The sequence below is a fragment of the Dipteris shenzhenensis genome, chromosome 19 (assembly GCF_047967505.1).
Source record: "Dipteris shenzhenensis isolate YYH24624 ecotype China chromosome 19, Dip_SZ_1.0, whole genome shotgun sequence".
In the NCBI taxonomy this organism is placed as follows: domain Eukaryota; kingdom Viridiplantae; phylum Streptophyta; class Polypodiopsida; order Gleicheniales; family Dipteridaceae; genus Dipteris; species Dipteris shenzhenensis.
This window is the reverse complement of record NC_141614.1, coordinates 39,802,039-39,824,871: the sequence shown is the minus strand read 5'-3', so window position 1 is coordinate 39,824,871 and position 22,833 is coordinate 39,802,039. Positions and strand designations below refer to the sequence as shown.

Below are 22,833 nucleotides of genomic sequence, written 5' to 3'. Positions count from 1 at the left end.
CACCATAAAACAAGCTGTGGTCACAGGACCGGTGTTAAAAATAGTTGATCCCCAGAAACCGTTGTTCCTGGAAACCAATGCAAGTGGCATTGCAGTAGGAGCAGTTCTCCTTCAAGAGGGAAGGCCAGTAGCCTTTGAAAGCAAGAAGCTTTCTCCCTCTCAGAGGAATTGGCCAACTCATGAATTGGAGTTGTATGCTGTTATCCATGCTTTGAAAACATGGAGGCATTATTTATATGGTTCAGAGTTTTATGTGGGTGGGGATCATGATACTCTGAAACATTTTTGTAAACAGCCTGACTTCAGGGGCCGCCACGCTAGGTGGGCAGAGCTCATGCAGGAGTTAATTTGACGATTCGGTACCAAAGAGGAAAAGATAATAAGGTTGCTGATGCGTTGTCTCGCATTATGCACAATATGAGTTTCACGGTATTAGAGAGTGCTCTAATGACCGAGATTAGAGAAACTCAAAAGGTGGACGAGTTTGTCCAGAGCTTATGGCCTAAAGCTCATATGTTAAAACCCGAGGAAAAAGAAAAGGATGACCTGGCATCCAGAAAAGGCCAAACATATGCAAGATATAGCATAAGGGATGGTATGCTGAAAAGAAACGGTAAGGTTGTAGTACCTAGTCAGAATGATCTCAGGCAGAGAGTCATTCGACAGTGCCATGATAGCCCATGTGCGGGACATCCAGGAGGCGAGAAGACATATGATCTCGTGAAGCGAGATTTCTTTTGGCCAAAGATTGAAAAGCATATTCATGAATATGTGACACGGTGTTTTTCGTGTCAAGTAAGTAAGGCCGAGCGGGTGAAGCCACCCGGACTTTTACAGCCCTTGGAGATACCACTAAGTAAGTGGGAGAGCATTTCCATGGACTTTATTGTGGGTCTCCCTACGACACAAGGAGGGTATGATTCTATCCTTGTGGCGGTTGATCGTCTAACCAAGATGGCTCGCTTCATTCCGACTAGAGAGTCTGTTGGTGCCCCGCAAGTAGCGGATTTGTTTATTAGACATATATTTCCTCTGCATGGATTACCTAGATCCATAGTGTCAGACAGAGATGTCAGATTTATCGGTCATTTTTGGACAGCGGTATTTGAGACACTAAGGACTGAGTTGGGAATGAGTAGTGGGGATCATCCTGAGATAGATGGTCAGACGGAGAGAGTCAACCAGACTTTAGAGGATATGCTGAGGGCATATGTGTCATTGAGGCAACATACGTGGGACAAGTGGTTCCCATTATTAGAGTTTGCCTACAATGATAGAAAACATTCCTCTACAGGGTTCAGTCCGTTTGAGCTGAACTATGGTTATAGACCAGCAAATCCAACTATAGTTGGAGTACCTCAGAAAGTGCCTAGTGCCGCGAACTTTGTGGTTCAGATGCGGGAGATGCTAGCACTTGCGAGAGCTAATATCCACTAGGCTATGGATAGAGCCAAGGCGTATGCGGATGAAAACCGGTCTATAAGAAAATTTAAGGAAGGAGAAAAAGTTTTTCTCAGAGTTCCTTCACACTCGAAGTCGTTAACTTCAGGAGAGTGTGCTAAGTTATCACCTCGATACTGTGGGCCGTGGTTAATTCTAAAGAGAATAGGCAAGGTAGCCTATAAATTAGAATTGCCACAGGGGTGTAAGGTGCACCCGGTTTTTCAGCAAACCAACAAGAATCCTGGACCGAGGAACAATGCAAATACGAAATCGGAAGATACCCACGGTGTTGGTTGCATGGCATGGTCAGCCTCTATCCGAAGCTACCTGGAATTCCGTATATCAGTTGCGGAGAGTGTTCCCAGACTTTATCATCGAGGACGTTGATGTTTGAAGAGGGAAGGAATGTTACGCTCTAGCCGAGGTAGCATGACCTCGGAAGAATCAGTCGACATTTCCCTTAAAGGATCTATGTTTGTAATATATATGTTTGCGCTTCATGTAAATGATTGGAGGAATTAATGTCAAGGTCCTCGGTGAGGGTTGATAGCACCAGACTAGGTGGATCTAAGGCTAAGGGCCTAATGCAAGAAATGTGCCTAGGGGCTAAGGAAATTAAAGCTTCCCAAGAGAGGGGTGAAATGTTGCATTAGGAAGGCCCTATGATGATGACATGTGGCATCTAGATCCATCTAGGGAGATGGGGCTTGTTGGAGTTAGTGAGAGATGGAGAATGTATTGTTCACGTATGTTTTGATCTGATTTTCTCCGTCAGCTCTCATGCTTCAGCAAGGTTGGCTGGGTTGAACAATATTGGTGCTACTCCTGTGATCTTCCTGTAGCTAGAAGAATTAGTGTGACACACCGTTTCTCTCTCTTCTCTCTCCCGATCTTTGCCCTTCTTTTTCCTAATCCTTTATAGATGCCGATATAATATTGTCTCCGTCCCTCCTTTCCTTAATCCATTGTATTCATCGGATGTGAAACTCTACATCAACATTAGAACATAGAAAATCTGTCCACTTGATTTTAGTTGTGCAAACTCTTTCCGAAAAAGAACACGGTCCCATCTGTTGTTCGGAGCGTAGAGGTTGAGGAAACCAACCTTACATCCGTCAATCAAAAGTAAAATCCACTGGGCCCTGGAGGAGGTGATGGTACCGTGTCCAATGAGCAGAGGGAGAATAGAATCTAAAACTGATATGCATGTACCTCCTCTGGTTCCCAAGGCAGGAAGCCAAAAAGTCCGACCTGAAAGCAACTTACTTGACTTGAAGCAATCTCTGGCATCTAGTTTGTGTTCCTCAAGAATAAGAATGTCTAAGGAACCACCTGACACACCTGGATGGAGCTGACTCCTGATCAACTGTATGCGACGGCGGCGATGAGGGATGCCGCCCAATCCCTGTATATTCCAACTGGCTATCCTCATTGGCAGGAGGAAGCGGTTTGGAATACCTTACCCGACCTGGTGGCGAAAAAAGAACCCTCCATCAAAGCTGACCTCCTGCCATACACACGAGGTCCAAGGGGAGGAAAGTCCACAGGTGAGAGAGAGAAAGATCTCTTAATAGGGATGCCGATAACTGGCTCTCCGAAAGTGGAAGGTAAAAATCATCATCTGGGAGGTCAGAGAGGTCCTCAAGAGCAGAAAAGGAGTTCCGCTGAGCCAGTCCTAGGGAGGGGGTCCGAAGGATTCCTACCGAAGCAAGGAGAGAATGTAAGACCCCCTTTCCTCTATCCACGGAAGGAGGCACCTGTATTGGGTCCTGATCAAGAGAAGTGCTGCGGACGAGGTGCCAACAACCTGGGCTGTTCAGGTAGGTACATCCTAATCCTAGAGTGGAGTGGAAGAAGGCTCCTGAACACTGCGCTCCAAGGCATTAGCCTCCCGAGGCTCCAAGGGGATAGCCTCCGAAGCGGTGGAAGTGTGATCTGAAGTAGAGGGCATAACCCACCGTGGGCCACAGGTGGTGCGGGGTGCAGGAGGGACTCGAGCAACCCTAGGAGAAGGGGGAGCCCGTGTCTGAGGTAGTGCCTATGGGGCGGTGCTCTTGCTCTCTGTCGTAAGCTAGTACGAGCTGGTTGCTTTCTCGGCCTCTTTTTCTTCTTTGGGCAATCTCTAGCGAAGTGCCCCGAGGATCTGCAAATCCTGCACTGGTCCTGTCGACCTGCAACCTCAAATCTCTGGCAGAAGAATGACCCATCGGGTCGCTATAGCATGATGTGGTCATCTGAAATATTAGGATCCTGGACATTGACCCTAACCCTGGGTACCCCATCCATCCTGACCACCTCAGCAGCAGCAGCTGAAGAGGCCTCGCCAGGAAGAGGGGGGATCTCTGCTACCACACCAAACCTCTCACCAATAACTGAAAGAAGCCGGTGATAAACTGAGGGGAGACCAGGGAGCCTAATGAAAACACCATGCTTGTCGTCTTCAACTGGGTCAAAGCCCAGTTGAAAGGGAAAACAAAAGATCCTCCTGTAGCCTAGAAGTAGAAACCCAGCCTGTAGCAAGTCTCTCGTGATGTCCGAGGAATCTAGGCACACCTGAAAGAAACCTCGTCCCAACAAATGAACATCCTTAAGGTGGGGGGGCGAGCTCCTGGGGAAGCGCCGCAAGCATCCAATCTCTAGCCTATGATCTGGAGGGGTATGAACCAAAGATGCATGCGAAGAGAGTCGTGGAACACTCATGCTCCAAGTCCTTTTGCAATTGCTGCAGCTCGTCTTTTGAAAATGTGACGGTTCTCGCAGCCAGTGTGTGCGGTAACGGATTCACTGAATGGATGACCATTCGTCAATCGAGGTGGGGAAGGTGTGCACCTCTGTATGTTGCTAATAAGAAAGGCTTTCCACAGTTCCTGCCCTGGCATAAGTCCCCGCACCACCATCTTGCATAGTAAAGCTCTGCACTGTAAATCTGGATCAATAATATTGAGACCCCCTTCCTATGTAGGGAGGATGAGGGTCTCCCAAGCCACCCTGGCTAAGGTATCTACTGTGCCATCAAGCCCACTCCAAAGAAAATTTCTGATCGGTCTCCTGAGCTGACTGATGCACTCCCTAGAACAGCACCAGCAAGAACAAACAAACTAGGCTGTGGCCAAGAGAACCTGGTTGACCACCACAACTCTAGAGGCAAGATCCAGCTTGGCTGAGCTCCAAAAAAGGAGCTTCCTCCTGATGCTCTCCAACACGGGTACAAACTGCTGCATGGAAGAAATATCCAAGCCGACCTGGCAGCCCAAATACCTGACGGCACACCCCTCTGAACCCAAGTGAATCCTATGTCAAGCCCCCAAACTAGAGTGTCCTCATTACTTATCCAAAAGCCATTGGATTTATCCCAATTTATCTGCGCCCCCGCCGCCAAGCAAAATAAATCCGATGATGTCCTGAAAGAAGTGAGCGTCTATGGAGTGGCATCCAAGTAAACTGCTGTGTCATCTGCCAACTCACTATCAAGTAACTCCTCTTCCCTTCTAATGGGAAGTCTCAGGCCAAAGATGTCAGCATGAGATCTAACATAGATACTCATAGCGTCGGCCATGAACAAAAAAAGAAAAGGAGCAAGGGAGCATCCCTGATGAACTGATCTGGAAATCTGAAATCTCTCACCCCTTACCCCACCAATAAGTACCTGGCTGTGGGCTGATCTGTACAAAGAGGAAACACCTCTGATCCAAGCATCAGTAAAGCCAAAACGTAGAAGGGTGCCCTCCAAAAAACCCCAATCTACTCTGTCATAAGCTTTCTCGAAATCCAAAAGTAGAATGGCTAGATTCTGGCCGCTCTGCATGGCCCACTCTGAGTCTTCCCAGAAAGAGAACATGTTATAAAAAATACTTCTGCAATGCACAAGTCCCGTCTAAGTGTCATGAATAAGATCTGGGAGAAGGGGCTGCAATCGGAGGCTGATTGCCTTGGCCAGAATCTTGTAACAAGTCCCCAGAAGTGTGATAGGCCTCCACTAGGACACTAGATTTCTGCAACCTCCTTTCGGGATAAGGTAGACGAGACCTTCTGTAAGCGACCCGGGCATCTCACCAAAGTCCCAAATGCCCTGCAGGGCTGAAGCAATGTAGTCTCCAATCATATCCCAGAATGCAATGAAAAAAGAGGGGGTAAGGCCATCCGAACCTGGGCACTTGCCCTTGTGAAGGGCTGAAAGTGCAATCCTGAACTCTGTGTTGGTGAAAGGTGCATCAAGCAAAACATGCATATCCGGTTTCACCAACAAAGGGATGCTCTGTCAAATAACCTGTCTAGCATCCTCTTTATCCCGTGTCTCAGGATTAGCAGTAAGAAGGGCGACATAAAAATATGAAGCTATGCGCAAGACATCATCAAAATCTGTCTGTAAAACTCCATGTGAGTCAATAAGTTGGGATATACTCTCTCTACTATGTCTAGGGCCAAGAGTAGAGAAAAAGTGTTTATTGACTCTGCCACCCATCTGAATCCAGAAGGACTCCCGTGCATGAAAGGCATACTCTGCTCTCTGATCAAGCAATACCTGCCGGATCAAAGCCCAAGGTGTTCGGCAAAAGAAAAGTCCTCCTCGAACCCAAAGCCAGGGGATTAGCTTTGAGAACAAGGGCTATGGACTCGTGGGAGTCGAAAATCACTTGAAAGAATCCACGTCCCAGAAGTCGATTATCCTTGAGGTGTGGGGCGAGATCTCCTGGTAACGCCGCCAGCATCCAGTCTCGAGCCTGTGATCTGGAAGGATGTGACCCAAAGATGCGAGCGAAAAGTGATGTGGAGCCCTCTAATTCCGCATCTTTCTTGAGCTGCTGCAACTCGTCTTCTGAAAAAATGACGGTTCTCGCGGCCGGTGGAAGTGGACGGAGATCGGCTGAATGGGGATGCATTCGCCAATCGAAGTGAAAAGGCCAATTCCGACATTGTTAGAGCTCCGTCCGTGAAACTACTACCCAGGACGCCCTAAAACGGGCATAGGAAGGAGGAGAAAAGGAGAGGGTAGGAGAGAGGGGAAGGAACGGAGAGGAGAAGCGGAGGGGAGCTGAAATAGGATAGAAGGGAGAGGGCTGACGGCGAAGGAGAGGGTAGGCGACGGAGAGGAAAAGAGGGGGGGGTTAGGAGGGAGGGAGGGGGCAGGTTAGGAGGGAGGGAGGGAGGGGGCTGAAGGCGGGAAGGGAGAAGGTGGGCGGGGGAGAGGAAGGGAGGGGGCAAGTTAGGAAAGGAGATGGCGGGGGGGTTAGAGGAAGGGTGGGGGAAGGGGCGGGGGAGGGAGGGGGCGGGGGAGGGGAGGGAGGAGGGGGGGGAAAGAGGGGGCGGGGGGGAAAGGGGGGGGTGGGGGAGGAGAAGGGGGCCGGGGGGGCAGCGGGGGGGGAGAGGGAGGGCGGGGGAGGGGGAATGGGAGGGAAGGGGCAGGGGAGGAGGAGGGGGCGGGGGGGCAGCAGGAGAGGGAGGGTGGGGGAGAAAGGGGGCGGGGGAGGCAGGGGGCGGGGGGGCAGCGGGTGGGGGAGAGGGGGCGGGGGCGGGGGCGGGGGCGGGGGAGGGAGGGCAGCAGGTGGGGAGAGGGAGGGAGAGGGAGGGAGAGGGAGGGCTGGCAGGGGGGGAGAGGGAGAGCGGGAAGGAGGAAGGGAGGGAGGAGGGAGAGGGGGCTGGCGAAGGGGAGGGAGAGGAGTAGTAGCAAGGGGAGGGAGAGGACGGGCAGCGAGGGTGAGGGGGAGGGAGAGAGAGGGAGAGGGGGCTGGCTGAGAGAGGGAGAGAGGGGGGGGGGGGGCAGCAGCTCACGGGGAGAGGAGCAGCTCACTACGTTCAGCATGCCCTTGACTAAAACTTGGCTATGTGCTGAGAAGAAAAGTGCTGACACCCCTACTACTCACCCTCTTAGAAGCCCATCTTGTCTAGAAACCCAATCCACCCTATCATAAACCTCCTCAAGATCAAGTTGGAAAAAGTATGCCAATGTTGTGGCCTCCCAAAACATAAACCTGTTATCTAAAATGTTGCAGTCCTGTACAAAGCAGGAGCTTCTTGATGCAGAGTTTGCAGATGATACGTCATATATATTGATAGAGGGGTAGACAACTTCAGAGCATTTGTTTCAGCCATGGAGGTGTTATGCCACACTTTGGGAACTCTTATCAAGCTGGCACAAGTCCTACGGGATTTGGGTCACTGAACTACCACACCAAAATTGGAGGCCGCACAGAGATTTTACTTGGGTGCCTAGAGGGACTATAGTGCAATACCTGGGATGTCATGTCAGAATGGACATCACATTGGAGCAGCAATTTGGCACTACTTTTGAGAATAAATGGATGGATTGTACAAAAACAATATGGGGGGTATACGACTTACCACCAGAAAAGATATCCATTGCAAACATTTACAAGATAAAGTACAATCTAGATGGAACCATTGAACGATGCAATGCTAGACTAGTTGCAAAAGGAAATGCTACAACAACATGGAGAAGACTATTAAAAAATTTATGCACTAGTTGCAAAAATGGAACCCATAAATTTTTTGTATCATTGGCAACTAGGAGCAAGTGGAATTTGTCAAACCTAGATGCTCTTGCATTGGACCTTGGCCAAGCTATCCTTGGCAGGTAGAATAGTGGTTGACAACTAGGTTTTGCTTGCTATTATGTGGTACATAACCTCTTGCTGAACCTTTTCTAGATCTTGCATCGGCCACTTGAAGCAACTCATTAGGAACTTCCTCGGGTTAGGAGGTGATGGCTGCCCGGCTAGGGCAAAGGTTGCATGGGACATCATTATTCAGCCCCAATCCAAAGGAGGGCTATATATTGTGGACTGAGAGTGCCAAAGCAGAGCACTGCTTGCAAAGCTCATTGTCAAAGGCATGCTGCCTAGCAGTGAGAGCTAATTCCTCCACAAACTTCATAAGATCGCGGCCAGAGTTGGAAGGCCCTTCGAAACCAGCACTAGGTGGATTTTTTCTAGGATGTGGGCTACCGGCTTGCCTAGGATCTCAGAAATGAGATTTGCAGGGGCTATTCTCATGGCTTGGGGTGCACCACAAGAGACTTTTTTCAAGGCATCCCGCGTCGTTTAAAGAGAAGAGGCAACAGCCCCTCCTTTTCAACGACCTTATCAAATCAGCGATCGGACACACCCTTGGGCACAGACCCAACCTCTCTTGGGGAGGTTTTGATCGAACAGTGGCCAGCACAATGGCAAAGAGATTTTTCTTCCCGGAGTTGCCCTTATTTGCTCAGAGACAAAGAGTTTAGGGACTTAGACATCCCAACTCATGATAGAAGAGATTGAGGGTATAGTCTCTTAGGACTAGAGAGCAGTTCAAGAGCCACATGTTGCACTCATGGTTTGGTATTTTACGAGACACTTTTGCTGGTGGGTACCCCAAGTTAGTCCTCGTTCACATTTACGACTGAGAGAGAGAGAGAGAGAGAGAGAGTAGGCTAGGGAGAGAGATAATGATACTCAAATAAAGACATAATGGAATGGAAATGAAATAGCAAGAACAATGAACCAAAAGTACTTACGTGACCAAGAGGCTTGATACTTGATTGATTTGACACTAGACAAGTACAGCTCTTATACAAAGCACACTACACACACACTTTTTTTTGGTAAAATCCAGTGCACTGTATTTATATTGTCATAACTTTACAAGAGGGGAAGTCTCCAAGAATGGAGAGTATCCCACAGATCAGAAGCATAAAAAGAAAAGCTCAATGCAAGATGCATACATATCACCCTCATGGCAGGCATCATATAAAGATTGCCGCAATGAGGCTCTAAAAGATTCATATGACTTTTGAAACTGGCGGCCCAAGTATGCCAAATTGTGCTCTTCCCAGATTGTCCAAAGAGCCCAATATCTCACCCATGAGAGAAAGAGTGAGTATTGAGATAAAGGCCTCCTAAATCTGCCAAATAGCCAAAAATGTTTCCCAAATATGTGACTCGGGAAACGGAGGCGAAGATGATCTGAAATTTTCCCAAGGAGATTCCGAGTAGACGGGCAATGCCAAAGCAAATGAGGGACAGTCTCTGAAGGAGCGTGACACCGTAAACAGGTGGGTGGTGCAATGTGACGTTTGGCAAGTGTGATTCCCACCGACAATGTGCCGGTCATGCATCTCCAAAGAAAGAGTCTTTGTTTCAAAGGCATTTTGCACCTCCATAATAGTCGGAGATTCTTCCGCCACCATGAAAGGGGCTGCCTGATATGCCATAGAGTATTAGCATATTGATGAATCCAAGGGGCAGGTTGAAGAAGCTTGTAGACTTTGATGGAGGTCAAAACAGGCAGAGGAATAGGACGAGAGCATGTAGCAGAGGGGTACAATTGCCAATCCATAAGCCTGTCTGTGTCAGCCACAGGGGGAATAGGTAGAAAAGGATGCAAGAGATCAGCAATTTTCTTCCATATCAATCTGTGATGCATTCCCAAAGCATAAGAGGCAGTGGCCTGAGGAAAAGATAAGACATGGCCATGATCATCTACCACATCATTGATGTATCTAATTCCCAATTTCATGAGATTATATGCCCGAACCGGTTCCTGTAAAGCAAGTGGAATGTCAAAGATGGCACTCCAATGAATACTTTCTTTCCTCGTTGAGTTTGTCCCCGAATGATTATCAGGAGCCCATTTGACTTTAGAAAGCACTTGTTTCCAGTTGACATGCAATCCCGCTGCTAATCCATACAATGATAATGTGGTCATAAGAATGCTGACTTCCCAAGGAGAGTTCTGTGGCATAAAGAAGGAATCATCAGCGTATGCCTGTGCCAAAAAAGATGCAGCCCCAGGGATTTTAAGACAATCCTCCGTCCTGTGCTTGTAAGATGATCAAAATACATCAATAGGGGATGAGTCGCAATGGCATAGAAAAGAGCACTAAGGGGGCAGCCCTGTCGGACTGATCTACCCAATATCCATGACCGAGATAGATGACTTCCGAGAATGCACTGGGAAGTAGATCCAGAATAAAGCCAATAAATTGCATTTGCTATCTTGGGACCAAAACCCAGCTTTGTCGTGGTTTGAGAGATAAAATCCCATTGTACAGTGTCAAATGCCTTAGTAATATCTACCTGCAATATCTACCTGCAATATAAGCACATCTTGATTCGAGTACTTAGCATATTCAATTGCAGTCAATGCATTGGAGATATTATCATAGATTTGTCTTCGCGGCACAAACCCATACTGATGAGGATGAAGGCCCGCATTCAGTATCCCATGAAGCCTATACACGATCATTTTGGCAATGAGTTTGTAAACTACAGGCATCAAAGTAATAGGCCTCCAATCTGACATATGATCACAGAGATTTTTTTTGGGCACAAGTTTAATTATGCCATGCTTCCAAAGGTGTGGCAATTGATTTTCTTGCTAGGCAACATTGATCATTTGTAATAGAACATCTTTCAAATCATCCCAAAAAGAAATATAAAATTCCACCGTAAGACCATCCCAGCCAGGGGACTTGTATTTGCCAAGATGGGACAATGCATTATCAAGTTCCGTATCAGTAAAGGTCTCCCAAATAAAAGAGCATCATCCATTTCCACTATCCCAGAAACATATTGAAGAAATTCAGTCCTCGCATCAGTCATTTGATTTGATGGGGAGCCAGGGGTAGAGAACAGTGTCTGGAAGTAATTTTGGCATTCATCTTGGAGATCAGAGAAGGAGTGCGTCCAAGAGCCATCTAGCTTCCTTACCCTTAGACATGAGTTTTTCTTTCGAGTGGCATGCAGTCCCTGGAAGAAGGCTTTGGATGAGCAACCCTTATCCATAAGGGGCTTCATTCTTGCTCTAATCTGCCATTTGTGCAATTTTCGCTGATCATTATCAGTCAGTTTGATCCGGGCTTGTGAGAGGGAATCATTTTCTGATTCAGAAAGAGGTCTTAAATGTGAAAATTCAGTCAACTGTTGTGCTGTCCTTTTTGCCCATTTGACCTCGTTCCTCCATTTAGCCATGTGCCAGGTTCCATACTCCCTAATGACATTCTGTATACGAGAGACAAAGCTGTCCCAAGCATAATTCATGTCCTCCTGAGCATGCAAAAGCAAGGGATGAATTGCATCTTCTCCAAGAGGGAAGGCCAGTAGCCTTTGAAAGCAAGAAGCTTTCTCCCTCTCAACGGAATTGGCCAACTCATGAATTGGAGTTGTATGCTGTTGTCCATGCTTTGAAAACATGGAGACATTATTTGTATGGATCAGAGTTTTATCTGCATATTGTTGTGGATAGAACACATACCATCTGTCAAGCCTAGCCCAGTATGTAGTATATGCATTATGATGAAAAGTATATCCTGGCACTGACCCTTGTAGCACAGTGCACACACACACACATATGAACACCAATGCATGTGGGATAACTCCCAATGTGACACGTGGCATCCATAGGACACACTAGACTAGAACTCACTAGAACACACACTCCATTTCCTAACACCCCCTCATGGAGGAAAGGTGAGTGACTACTGGAACGGAACCAAGAACAGAACATGATAATGATGGTCATTGGATTTTGCAATGACGGTGATAAGAAAAAAAAAGAAAGACAACCCGGAAATATGCACTTCACCACATCAGATAGTCGAGACTTCACACGGATCAGCTGCAACATGGGCTCGTAGATGATGAGCTTTTGAACCAGATTCCAGAGCAGATATCAAAGCACAAAATAACAAGTCAATCTCCCACACAACCTGACTAGAACACACATAGACTCTTTGAAAGAGAGGAAAGACTACACAGCCCGAAACAGACTGAACTCAGAACTGAACTTTCCCCCAAAAAAAAACTCAGAAAACAGTCAGTCTCAGAATACCATGAACCCACAGCCCACTGCTCATTGGCCAGCAAAACCCCCAAGCCCACATGCTGTTCATAAGAAGAACTGGCGGGAACAATCATCTGTAAACCTGCAGGTACATTCACCGTACCAGCAGCTGTACAATCGTACGTACGACAGCAGGTACTTACACCCCGTACCAATCATACACAGTAATCCGTACAGTCTGCATTTAATGATGACCATCCTCCGTACAGCTCGTAGAAGATATCTTTAATGACCCGTACGTGCCTGTTCAGCCTGCAATCAAGGCACCGTACTACCAGCCCATACCAATCAACGAGTACACCCCGTACAACCTCGTACTACAGCCCGTACAAAGCCCACGCTTCAGATTCCGTACCAGCCCGTACGGTTCTTTCCAGCCTTCAATCAACGCACGCCATCCGATGCAAGGCTACGCTTGTTCTCAGAGCTCATATACTCAAAATTCCTGCAGTCGGAAACCTACACCCGTCTCATCACGTACCAGCCCGTTTTCTTCATAGGCGCTCAGCCCTTCGCTTACACACACACACCCTCTTTCAGTGTAGCCCTTCAAGCAGCTAACAGTTGCGCTCCTTCAGCTGCTCTCTCCTCTTCACCCTACGAGCCTCCCACCATCGCAATGGCCTCTCGCCAGCCCGCACAAGCTCTTCGCAGCCCTTCAACCTCGCTCTCTCTTGCCACTTCTCTCTCTCTGCAAGCCCAAGCTCCACGTACCATGCTTACTCATCGACCAGAAGCTTCCCTCTTCTATCACGTAGCCACATGCAAGAGCACGATGCCTTCCCAATCAGTCCAGCCACCTCAGCACCTCATCAGTGACATTTTACCACTCTCAAGACATTTCCCCCAAATTACATTAAATTCACATTTTGGACCTTTAGTCACACAATTCCACACACATTAGCATGCACATTAAAGCTTGCATGCAAGCCCGTACACACACATGAAAAGCCCTTTGACATGGGCACCAGAACATATCAAATTCCCGTAACATGCAAGACCACAGTGACTCGGGAGAATTTAAAAAAAAACACCCGTCATGACTTGATTTTCATGACCCCAAAAACATTTCACTTGACCACACACTGGACACCCTTGCTCTGGAGATCTCGTACAACGACATTGCATTTCATCATTTCCCATGAAGTCCCTGCAAAACATACTTTATTATCTCAAAAAAATATACATCAGTCCATCATGCTTGTGAAAGAAAAATCTACAAATGCCAAAAGCCCACACCTATCCTAGATGTGTACAACTATGTGCCTAGCCACATCTATATACAGTGCTAAAAAACTTGATACAGATTTTGTCCTATCATTTTGCCCATCCCCAAGTCTGCAAACATTCATGTCTTGTAGATAGAGGGATATAAGCTTTGCATTTCTTCAGAGATATCCTCATCCATGAGGTCTTCCGGCTCGTCTGGTTTCATCACAACAGGTCCACAGCCGCCCACACTCATAATCCTATGAAAGTATTTCTTTAGTCTGAAGCCATTAACTCTATTCTTATGCTGCTGACCATCCAAATCCTCAAGTTGATATGATCCATTTTTGAATTTCTTCGTCACACGAAAAGGTCCATCCCATTTAGTCACAAATTTCTTCTTGAAGGTAGAATCCAGACTACTATTGTATCTCAAAACTAGATCACCCTCCTTGATTTTCTTATCCCTAAATTTTATGTTTGCTCTCTTTTGATTCTCCTCTTGAACTAAAGCATAATGTTCCACCGCCTTTTGTCTATCTAGTTGTGCTTCCTGCAAATCCAATAACCAGTTCTGGAAAGTAAAATTCGAATCTTCATTTATCTTCATTAGCATCTGTAATGCAGGAATTTCTACTTCCAAGGGCAACAGAACTTCTTTCCCGTAAACAAGATGAAATGGTGAAAACTGAGTCCCTTCTTTTACTGCAACTCTGTAAGCCCATAAAGCCCAGTGCAAAGCAAGATCCCACTCCTTCTCATAAGTTCTCATGATCTTTCCCATAATATTAGTACACAAACCATTAAATTTTTCATTCATCCCATTACATTGAGGGTAATACGGACTTGCATATCTATGTTTAATCCTCAGCTTACTACATAATAAATCCATCAGTTCACTCCTGAAACCTGGACCTCTATCAGAAAGCAACTCCAGTGGTACACCAAATCTACAGCAGATATCCTCATACACGAACTTACATACAGATTTTGCATTGACAGCCCGTACTGCTCGTGCTTCAGTCCATCTCGTCAAATAATCCACAGCTGTCAGCATATAACAATTTCCTCTGGCTGTCATGGGTAGAGGACCGATGGCATCTATTCCCCATTTCTCAAAAATATTATAAGCAAGCATGATATTTCTGAGTTCTAGATGTAAGATCCTCTTACTCATTTGCTGACACTGTAGGCATGACTTGTACCAATGTCTTATGTCTCTCTGGAGGGATGGCCACACATATCCTTCTGTAAGTATTTTTCTCAGCATGATTTTGAAAGCAAAATGTCCTCCACATATTCCCTCATGATTAGCTTGTAAAATATGAAAATTTTCTTCATGCCAGGGAATTCTTCTGAGCACCAGATCAGCCCCTTTCATTTCTTCAGGCACTTTACCAGTTAACAAGAAGCTTTCCTCACAAGCTAATGTCTCCCTTCCTATGTATAAGCGTTCCTACACTCCTACCGCATCAACATAGGCTGCTGTAATTTCCTGCGCAGCATCATGTGCACTTACATTTTTACCTCTTTCAATATGCTAGAGTGTCCAGGCATCCAATTGATTTAACAGCTTCTTCACCGCACTTATCCATCTCTTCAAATGAACATGCTTAACCTTCCAGACACCTAAAATTTGCTTCACAACCAACAGATCATCTCCCTTAATCATGAATCTCTTAATACCCAGACTAATGCATACTTTCAAACCTTGGAAGAGGGCTGCATATTCAGCTTCATTATTACTATTGCCTTCAAGCTGAATTCCCATTTTCTGAATTTCATTTCCTCCAGGATCATAAATGACAATTCCTCCTGTACTTTTATTTAAACTTTTTTTGTAAGATCCATCAAAGTGTAAAACAAATGCATCCTCTAACACTTTTTCTTCATTCATGTCAGTATTCTTCTCCACATCTTCAACCAAAATAGGTCCTTCCTTATAGGTGAGGAGATCAGCCAAGGAAGCTCTGGTAGAGTTTTCAACCAAGAAGGTAAAAGAATACTCCTGTAAATCTACTATCCATTTAATCATGCTCCTGGAGATGTTTGTACTATTCAACATATGAGGCAATAGTGAACATGAGGTGAGAACCACAAAAGGCCTGGACAATAGATAAGACCGAAATCTCCTACAGGCATACAAGAGGCTAGCCAAGACCAATTCAGCCGCTGAATACTTCCTTTCTACTTCACTCTTCACCCTACTGGCATAGTAGATTGGCCTCATATATCTGGAACCCTCTCCCTACTGCAAAAGAATAGCACCAACAGCATCTGGTCCCACAGACGGATTCACATAAAAAGTCCTGGAAAAATCTGGTGGCTTTACACTTGAAATATGAGTCAAGGATTCCTTAATTTCCTCAAACACCTCTTCACTCTCTGCCGTCCATTTCAGAGGCTCAGATTTTACCACCTGCTGAAGGGGATACAAAATCTGAGATAACATATGAATAAATCTCGACAAATATTTCACTTTCTGGAGAAAGGTATGCAACTGCTTGGAATTCTCAGGAGAGGACAGCATAACTAAAGCTTTTACTTTACCTGGATCCGGCTCAATTCCATTCTCAGATACAATATACCCCAATATTTTAATGTTGGTCCGAGCTAACTGAGTTTTCTTAGGATTTGATTGACCACCATTATTATCAATCTCATAGAATACCTGATCCAGCTTTCCACACTGCTCCCTTCTTCCACTGTACACACAAATATCATCAATAAACACTTTACAAAATTTATCCAGGAAGGGTGATAAAATCAGATCTGAATTCTCCTGATAGTGCGAGGGGCCGTTGGTAACTCCAAAAGGCATTTTCCTATAACAAAAACAGCCCCACGGGGTAATGAAAGTAGTCTTGATTTGATCTTCCTGGGCTATGGCTATCTGCAAGTACCCTGAATATCTGTCACACAAGCTGTACATTTCATGACCCACCACTTTATCAAGAATATCATCCAGAAAAGGCAGAGGATAGTGATTTCTCTTTGTCACTGCATTCAGAGATTTGTAATCAACACAGACTCTCCACTTGTCTACACCTTTTGGCACTATGACTACAGGACTTATCCAATTAGAGTGAACTACAAGATAAATTCATGCTTGTGAAAGAAAAATCCACAAATGCCAAAAGCCCACACCTATCCTGGATGTGTACAACTATGTGCCTAGCCACAGCTATATACAGTGCTAAAACACTTGATACACATTTTGTCCTATCAACAGTCTAGAACTAGACATGGCTTCCATGCTAACTCAGAGGCAAGTGAGCACGGCTCACAGGCTAGTGAGCATGGTATAGACTCAGAGGCTCACCTAGCATGGCTCAAAGGCTCATCATGCATGGATGCATGACCAACTCTGAGATCTAGGAGACCATTACACCAACATCCTAGAACTCACATGCCAAGCCTAATAAATAGACCTATCAAAGCCAATACATGGCTCCCACAGTACATCCCCCTCTTGGCTCCAGGGACTAATAAGGGACATGGAGCCACACACAAGAAAATAAACAAATGAATACATCATTTTTGGAGGACTATCCAAGGCAGAGGACCTTTATTGACTCTCAATAAACATTCATTTTATGCATAGCAAGGGCAGAGAACCCATAAATGTAGACCTCTCGGAATGAGAGATGTTCCCGAAGTAGCTGCCTGCACAAGTGTGCACATTCCTCTGAGTCGATGATGTGTCGATGAAGATCATGGCAAGAATGCCCCAAATATATGTCGATGAAGGCCATGGGAGCAGCTACCAAGGGCAATTACTGCATGACTCTCAAAGTGTTGCAATGTGAGTCACCAAGGTCAGAGTAAAGCCTCAAATTTGAGCAATTATGTCCAAGGGGGCAAAATTCCCAAATGGATGCCCAAAATAATTATGAAATTATACAATTTTGAGGAAAGCCCTAAATTTTTACATCTCAAAGAATACAAAAATCAGAAAAGCCCTTAAATCTAAAAATTAGGGTTTAGCAAAAATTTAGGGTTTCTCAAAATTTGGGGCTTTGCAAAATTTCTTGTATGGAAGGATGCCTATAGCTCTTAGGAGGACTTAGATCATGAAAGCCCCAATTACTTTTTTGCTCAAATATTGAGTAAACTAGAGATGGCGACTTTTAGGGTTTCGGGGCAACCAAGATATTCAGATAGGTCCAAAATCTGCAAGGCGGCTCATTCAGTGCACTGGAGCAAGTCATGGGGTGGAGCAGACAGTAGATCTTGGGCTGGAGTAGAGGCAATGAAGATGTAAGTCACGGGACAGAGATTGCGTAAGTACTGATGCAAGTCAACGTAGAGCAGCAGCACGACAAGCTATTGCACCTTCAAATGATTGTCGATCAACAGGATACGCAACAGGAGAGATTGCATTGCAAATGACGTAGATCACGAGTAGTCTTGACGGAGCCTACGTCGTTGATCTTCTACGCACACTTGTGACGCCTCTACATGAGCCGCTGACGAACGAGGCTGATACTAGTGCGCACATGAAGGTTGGGGTCAAAGGACGAGCTTGCCCAAGATGGCAAGGCTGTTGTTGGGAATGCTCCCCAGGAGTGTTACTGTTAGGATGTCTAACATTGAGAGATGGTCAAAAGAGGGGTCATAATCTTTTGTGAAGGTGATGGACACTCATGTGTACCTGGAGCCATCTGGGTGCTAAGTTGTGTTGCTGACACAAAGGGGTATTCTCTGACAGGACCTAAGGACTTAGGGTCAGACAAGGCTGTGACAACACAGAATCACATATGGAGCTTTACAGTCCACGTAATCTGGATTCATGCCTAGGATATAATGTCTCGAGTATGTTGTTTGGTTGCAAACCTAGTCAAACGGAGTACGGATTGAAACAGACCCTAAGAGCTTGGTGCCTGGAGGACTTCAAGCCATTCACCCATCATGAGGGGGACAGTTGGAGAATGTTGGTACTTGGAGTACTCGAGTTCGAAGGGGGGTTCATGATTGAAAGTGGTGGTGCCATTAGGTGCTAGCAAGGATGGACCTGTGTACCAGACTAGTGTGCTAAAGAAGAACCGGACTTGGCGGAGTAGGAGCCACTAGATGAAAAGCCAGGAAACTACATTGACACCACAATGATCCATACGACATGGGAGTCATGGGGCTGCCACATGGGCTGCCATGGGAGCAGCAGACAAAGAGAGGAAGTACCTAGCAGTTGGAAGACACCTTGGAGGGCAGATCTGACATGGCAATGTCCAGACTCAGTCCAGACTGAGGAAGGGCAAGATTGCGCAAGGTTTCCAGCAAGCAAGGACTGGGTGGGCAGGGCAAATGACATCAGCTAGGGTGCGTGATAGTACGGGCATCTGCATCATCAGTACAGTCAGCAGTACAGACTGTTTGAAGGCATTTTCAGGACCTGGTAGAAGGGCTGCGTGGGCAGGGCAAATGACATCAGCTAGGGTATGGGATAGTACGGACATCTGCGTCAGCACTACAGACAGCAAGCAAGGGCAGCCTGGGCAGGGCAAATGACATCAGCTAGGGTACGGGATTGTACGGACATCTGCATCAGCAATACAGAGTGTTTAAAGACATTTCCGGGACCTGGTACAAGGCTAGACAGATGCGGAATCAGCAGGACAGGGTGGCACCCTGATCGCGCAGTTTTGGGAAGGGTTTGGGCCTGCTAAATGGCCAGAACCAGGGGGATTTGGGCAGGCATGCCTAGGGCCAGTGGCAGCTTGCCACGTGGCCAGGCCGGGCCAGCCAAACATCAAATAGTGAGCCCCACCAAGGGGACTTGTGCAGCCTATTGGGTCAGCTGGTACGGGTCAACCTACTAGGTCGGCCAGTAGAATGGGCTTCCAGCCCTATATAAGGAGGTCCATTGGCACCTCATACCTCATCACTTGCAGCAGCACACTCAGAGCAAGAAGGAGCAGCAGAAGGGCTACCCTTTGGCCTACACCCAAGAGGTGAAGGAGGTCTACAAGAAGCTGCAGACTTAAGTCAAGAGAGGCTGCCCACCTAGGCTGACTACCTGGGCAGTAAGGTGGAAGGATCACTGGACAAAGAGTCTACATAACCTTAGAGGAGCACGAAGGCTCAGAAATCTAGAGGTGCTAGGCAGATAGAAGGACGACTTTTGGTAGCACGGTTTGGTGGGACTCCACATCTCTTTTGTATTGTGTCCGGTTTCAGACTGACAAAAATATGTCATTGTGGCTTCTACATTTGTCTTGGAATCATAGTCTATTTACTGGCCTGCACCCACATCTATGGTTGTGAAGTACACATAAGTTAGGATTTCATAGTGAAACACGTCCGCGTGTAATTCCTAGGCTCATTTATCAGTCTTCCTCTACAAAATACCCTCGGGTGGGATCTTTTCATTTTTAGCATATCTGGCATGAAAGATGGATCCCACAGTTGGATAAAGGTTGGTTCCTAATGGTCCACGTCATGTTCTAACGATCATTGTAGCCATCTCCAACTTTTCAAGAGAAAGATTAAGAAGTTCTTTCCGTTTTTGACCCACATATTCCTCCCACAGCCTTCCAAGAAAGCAGCAAGTGGTCTAGGACCATGAACAATAACCCACCACGTATGACCATAGCCACTTGTTGTATGGTTAAGCAGCCTCCTCAACATGTCTAGAATCTGCAGAGTGGGGTTATGATCCCCACGTGCTTTCTCCCTTGTTGGAGTTTGCAAACCACCATCTAGCACTAGGGAAGAGGGCTTCTCTTGCAAACAGTTGTTGACTCACGGAGCCTTTGAAGAAACTACTATTGCCTCCATGGACTGCTCCAGCATATGAGGGGCGGCCATGCACGTTGCGCACTGGACCTTTTCCATGGGCGTCCGTCTTTTCTTGCTGCACTCCACCACTCCCTTGGGCGTCTCCATTTCTAGTCTGTGTCTCTTTTCAGTTCCGAATCTCCTTTATTACCGGTTTTTGAGGCGGAAGCCTCTACTCATGGATGTCTGTAAAAATGGAACGGATAGCTTCTACTTCTTTGGATCCTTTCCTCAAGTCGTTTTCCTCCAAATGCAGAGTGAATCCAAGGAAGGATACGAACTGACCCAAAACACCCTATTTGAATTCCAAACTATCCCATTGCATGTCAATGTCACCCCCTGTCTAGCCATTCTCATCTGCATGATGAGTCGTTCCTCCACATCAATTTTAAAGCCCAGAACAAGCATAATATATGTGCATTTCATAGGTTGGTTGGCTATAATACTGACAGTATCTAAACTAGGTTTCACAAGCAGAGACAGTCCAACATTCAAACGGGATTTGCATCAGATCAACTAATCCCTATGGAGGGCAAACATTTCAGATCTTGATAGTACATTGAATTTACTTTATAATGAGCATCGATAGTCTAATCGACTGCATGCACATGTGGAGAGAGAACCAGATAACAGCAGGTAGAAGCTGTATACGTGCATTGCATTGGGACGTCCAATTCAAAAAGTCTTGGTAGAGTCTATATCAAAATAAAGAATCAAGTGGACGCACCAGCCAGTTCGAGGCATTTTGGACAAATGTTGGATAAACAGCTAGCCTTGGTACAAGCACTTTTCCTGCTTCCAATGTTGCAGCAGCCAAGAAAGACAAATGTGGCCACGGTGCCTATAGAAAGAGAAGCCACCAAACAGGCCTATAAAATGGGTATACCTTCCAAAAGGCTCCCAAATTACCAAAATTTAGCCTGAACAAGTTTTGATTGAATTTGAATAATAACTTCCCCAATTTCAGAAAACTCCAGAAAGAATCATCCAGTTCTATACCTCGGGATTAACCCAATCCTTTGTGATTGGTGAAATTCCACCCCAATCATTGATTCCTGCTTCTATCAAAGCCCTCCACCCCTGTGCATTATCTCTGTCACAAAAACATCCACAACAAATGAAAAGAAACCATAAATTTGAGTATAGAAATGATTGCAAAGCTCAAAAACAACTGACCGCCCATTTTTACCATACAACTCACAGTTTTCGGGTCAAATTTGGTGGAGCTTGAATGTTCATAAACGGACCAAAAGCCAAACGTGTCATAGCAATTGTCCATTGCAGTTCTCCAATGGATGGCTCTGCAGCATATTCCATGGGAGTTCCCTTTTTTGAGCAAAAATTCTGAATTATCAGCTCCTGCAAGTGTCCATAATTTGAATGTAGGCTGCGAAGCTCAAGCAAACTCCTTAGTCTCTCCTCTCTATTCTCTCCAATGCCTACCAGCAGACCAGATGTGAATGGCACCTTTTCTTTTCCTGCCATTCAAGTTACATATCATATAATTAGGCAAGCTTCAGTTCTTTAACCCTTCATTACCAAATGAGTGAAATAGTTTATATGATCAATTTTTCAACATAGTTTTGAGAGCGAAACAAGTTTCAGGGGGCTACGTTCATTCAACAAATTAAAAGTAAGTAGTTAAACCTCCACTTGATCAAAAAACTTGGAAACCTAACAGTGCCAAAATGGTGATTCTCTTGCGTACCCAATCCAACATACCTGAAAACTGCCTCACTGTCCTATATGGAACTCTACTTTAGGCAAGGGAAAGAACTGAGGAGAGAAACGTTGAAGAAGTGAAGCCCAATTTCCCACAAGAACTTGACTAGGCATGCATGTGCGCTTGTTGGAGTCATGTAGGTCACCTCCCCATCTGTGATCCCCAAAATGAGGAGAGCATTGGGGAGGTGCACCAAGAAAGAGTCAGAGATGCCACGTGGTCATCCAGGGGGTCAAAGGGCTGCCACATGGGCAGCATGATACCTGCCATGTGGGCAGCGAAGTCTGCATGAAAAGGTGGCAGATGGCTGCGACTGGAGCAGCAGCATCCTGGAACAGAAGAATCAGAGCAAGGACAGCAAAACAGATCTGTCAGGGCCAGTTCAGAAGTCTGCAAGCAAGCCTGCAGAAATGCACACCAGACTACAGCATCCAGGGCCTGTTTGGAGTGCATTGGCAGGTCAAGGCAATGCAGAAACACCTGGCAAACAGGCACCGTAATGGCTCAGTGGCACGAGGCAGGATTGCACAAAAAATGGTTAAGTCTGGGTCTGCAGAACAGGTCAGGCCAGTCTACACAATGGGTCGGGGTATTTCCCAAGGCCTCCGGCCCTATAAAAGGGCCCCCAAAGGGGGCATTCTCTATTCCACTTTGCCAAGCCTCTGGTTCCTCAACTTGGGCTGCCACCATTGCAACAGGGTGGTCCAGAACTACCACAGCAGCAACTTGCAAGGAGGTCAAGATTCAACAGAGCAAACACTACCTTACGATAGGCTGTCCAAGGGAGCAGCAGGAAGTTGTCTTTGCGGAGTACACTTAAAAAGCCAAACAGAAGCTCTAGG

General features: G+C 46.2%; 1 protein-coding gene across 1 annotated transcript in view; it reads right to left on the bottom strand.

Annotated features, from left to right (window-relative positions):
- LOC147890459 (uncharacterized) overlaps positions 1 to 22,833 on the bottom strand; it is a 217,565-nt gene that overhangs the window by 157,560 nt on the left and 37,172 nt on the right. Inside the window, exons 3-5 of the mRNA XM_087390295.1 lie at positions 21,470 to 21,746; positions 21,268 to 21,361; positions 20,996 to 21,109 (exon numbers count right to left, since the gene is read on the bottom strand). Of these exons, the coding sequence (XP_087246421.1) occupies positions 20,996 to 21,109; positions 21,268 to 21,361; positions 21,470 to 21,746 (485 nt within the window). The remainder of the gene's footprint in view (positions 1 to 20,995; positions 21,110 to 21,267; positions 21,362 to 21,469; positions 21,747 to 22,833) is intronic.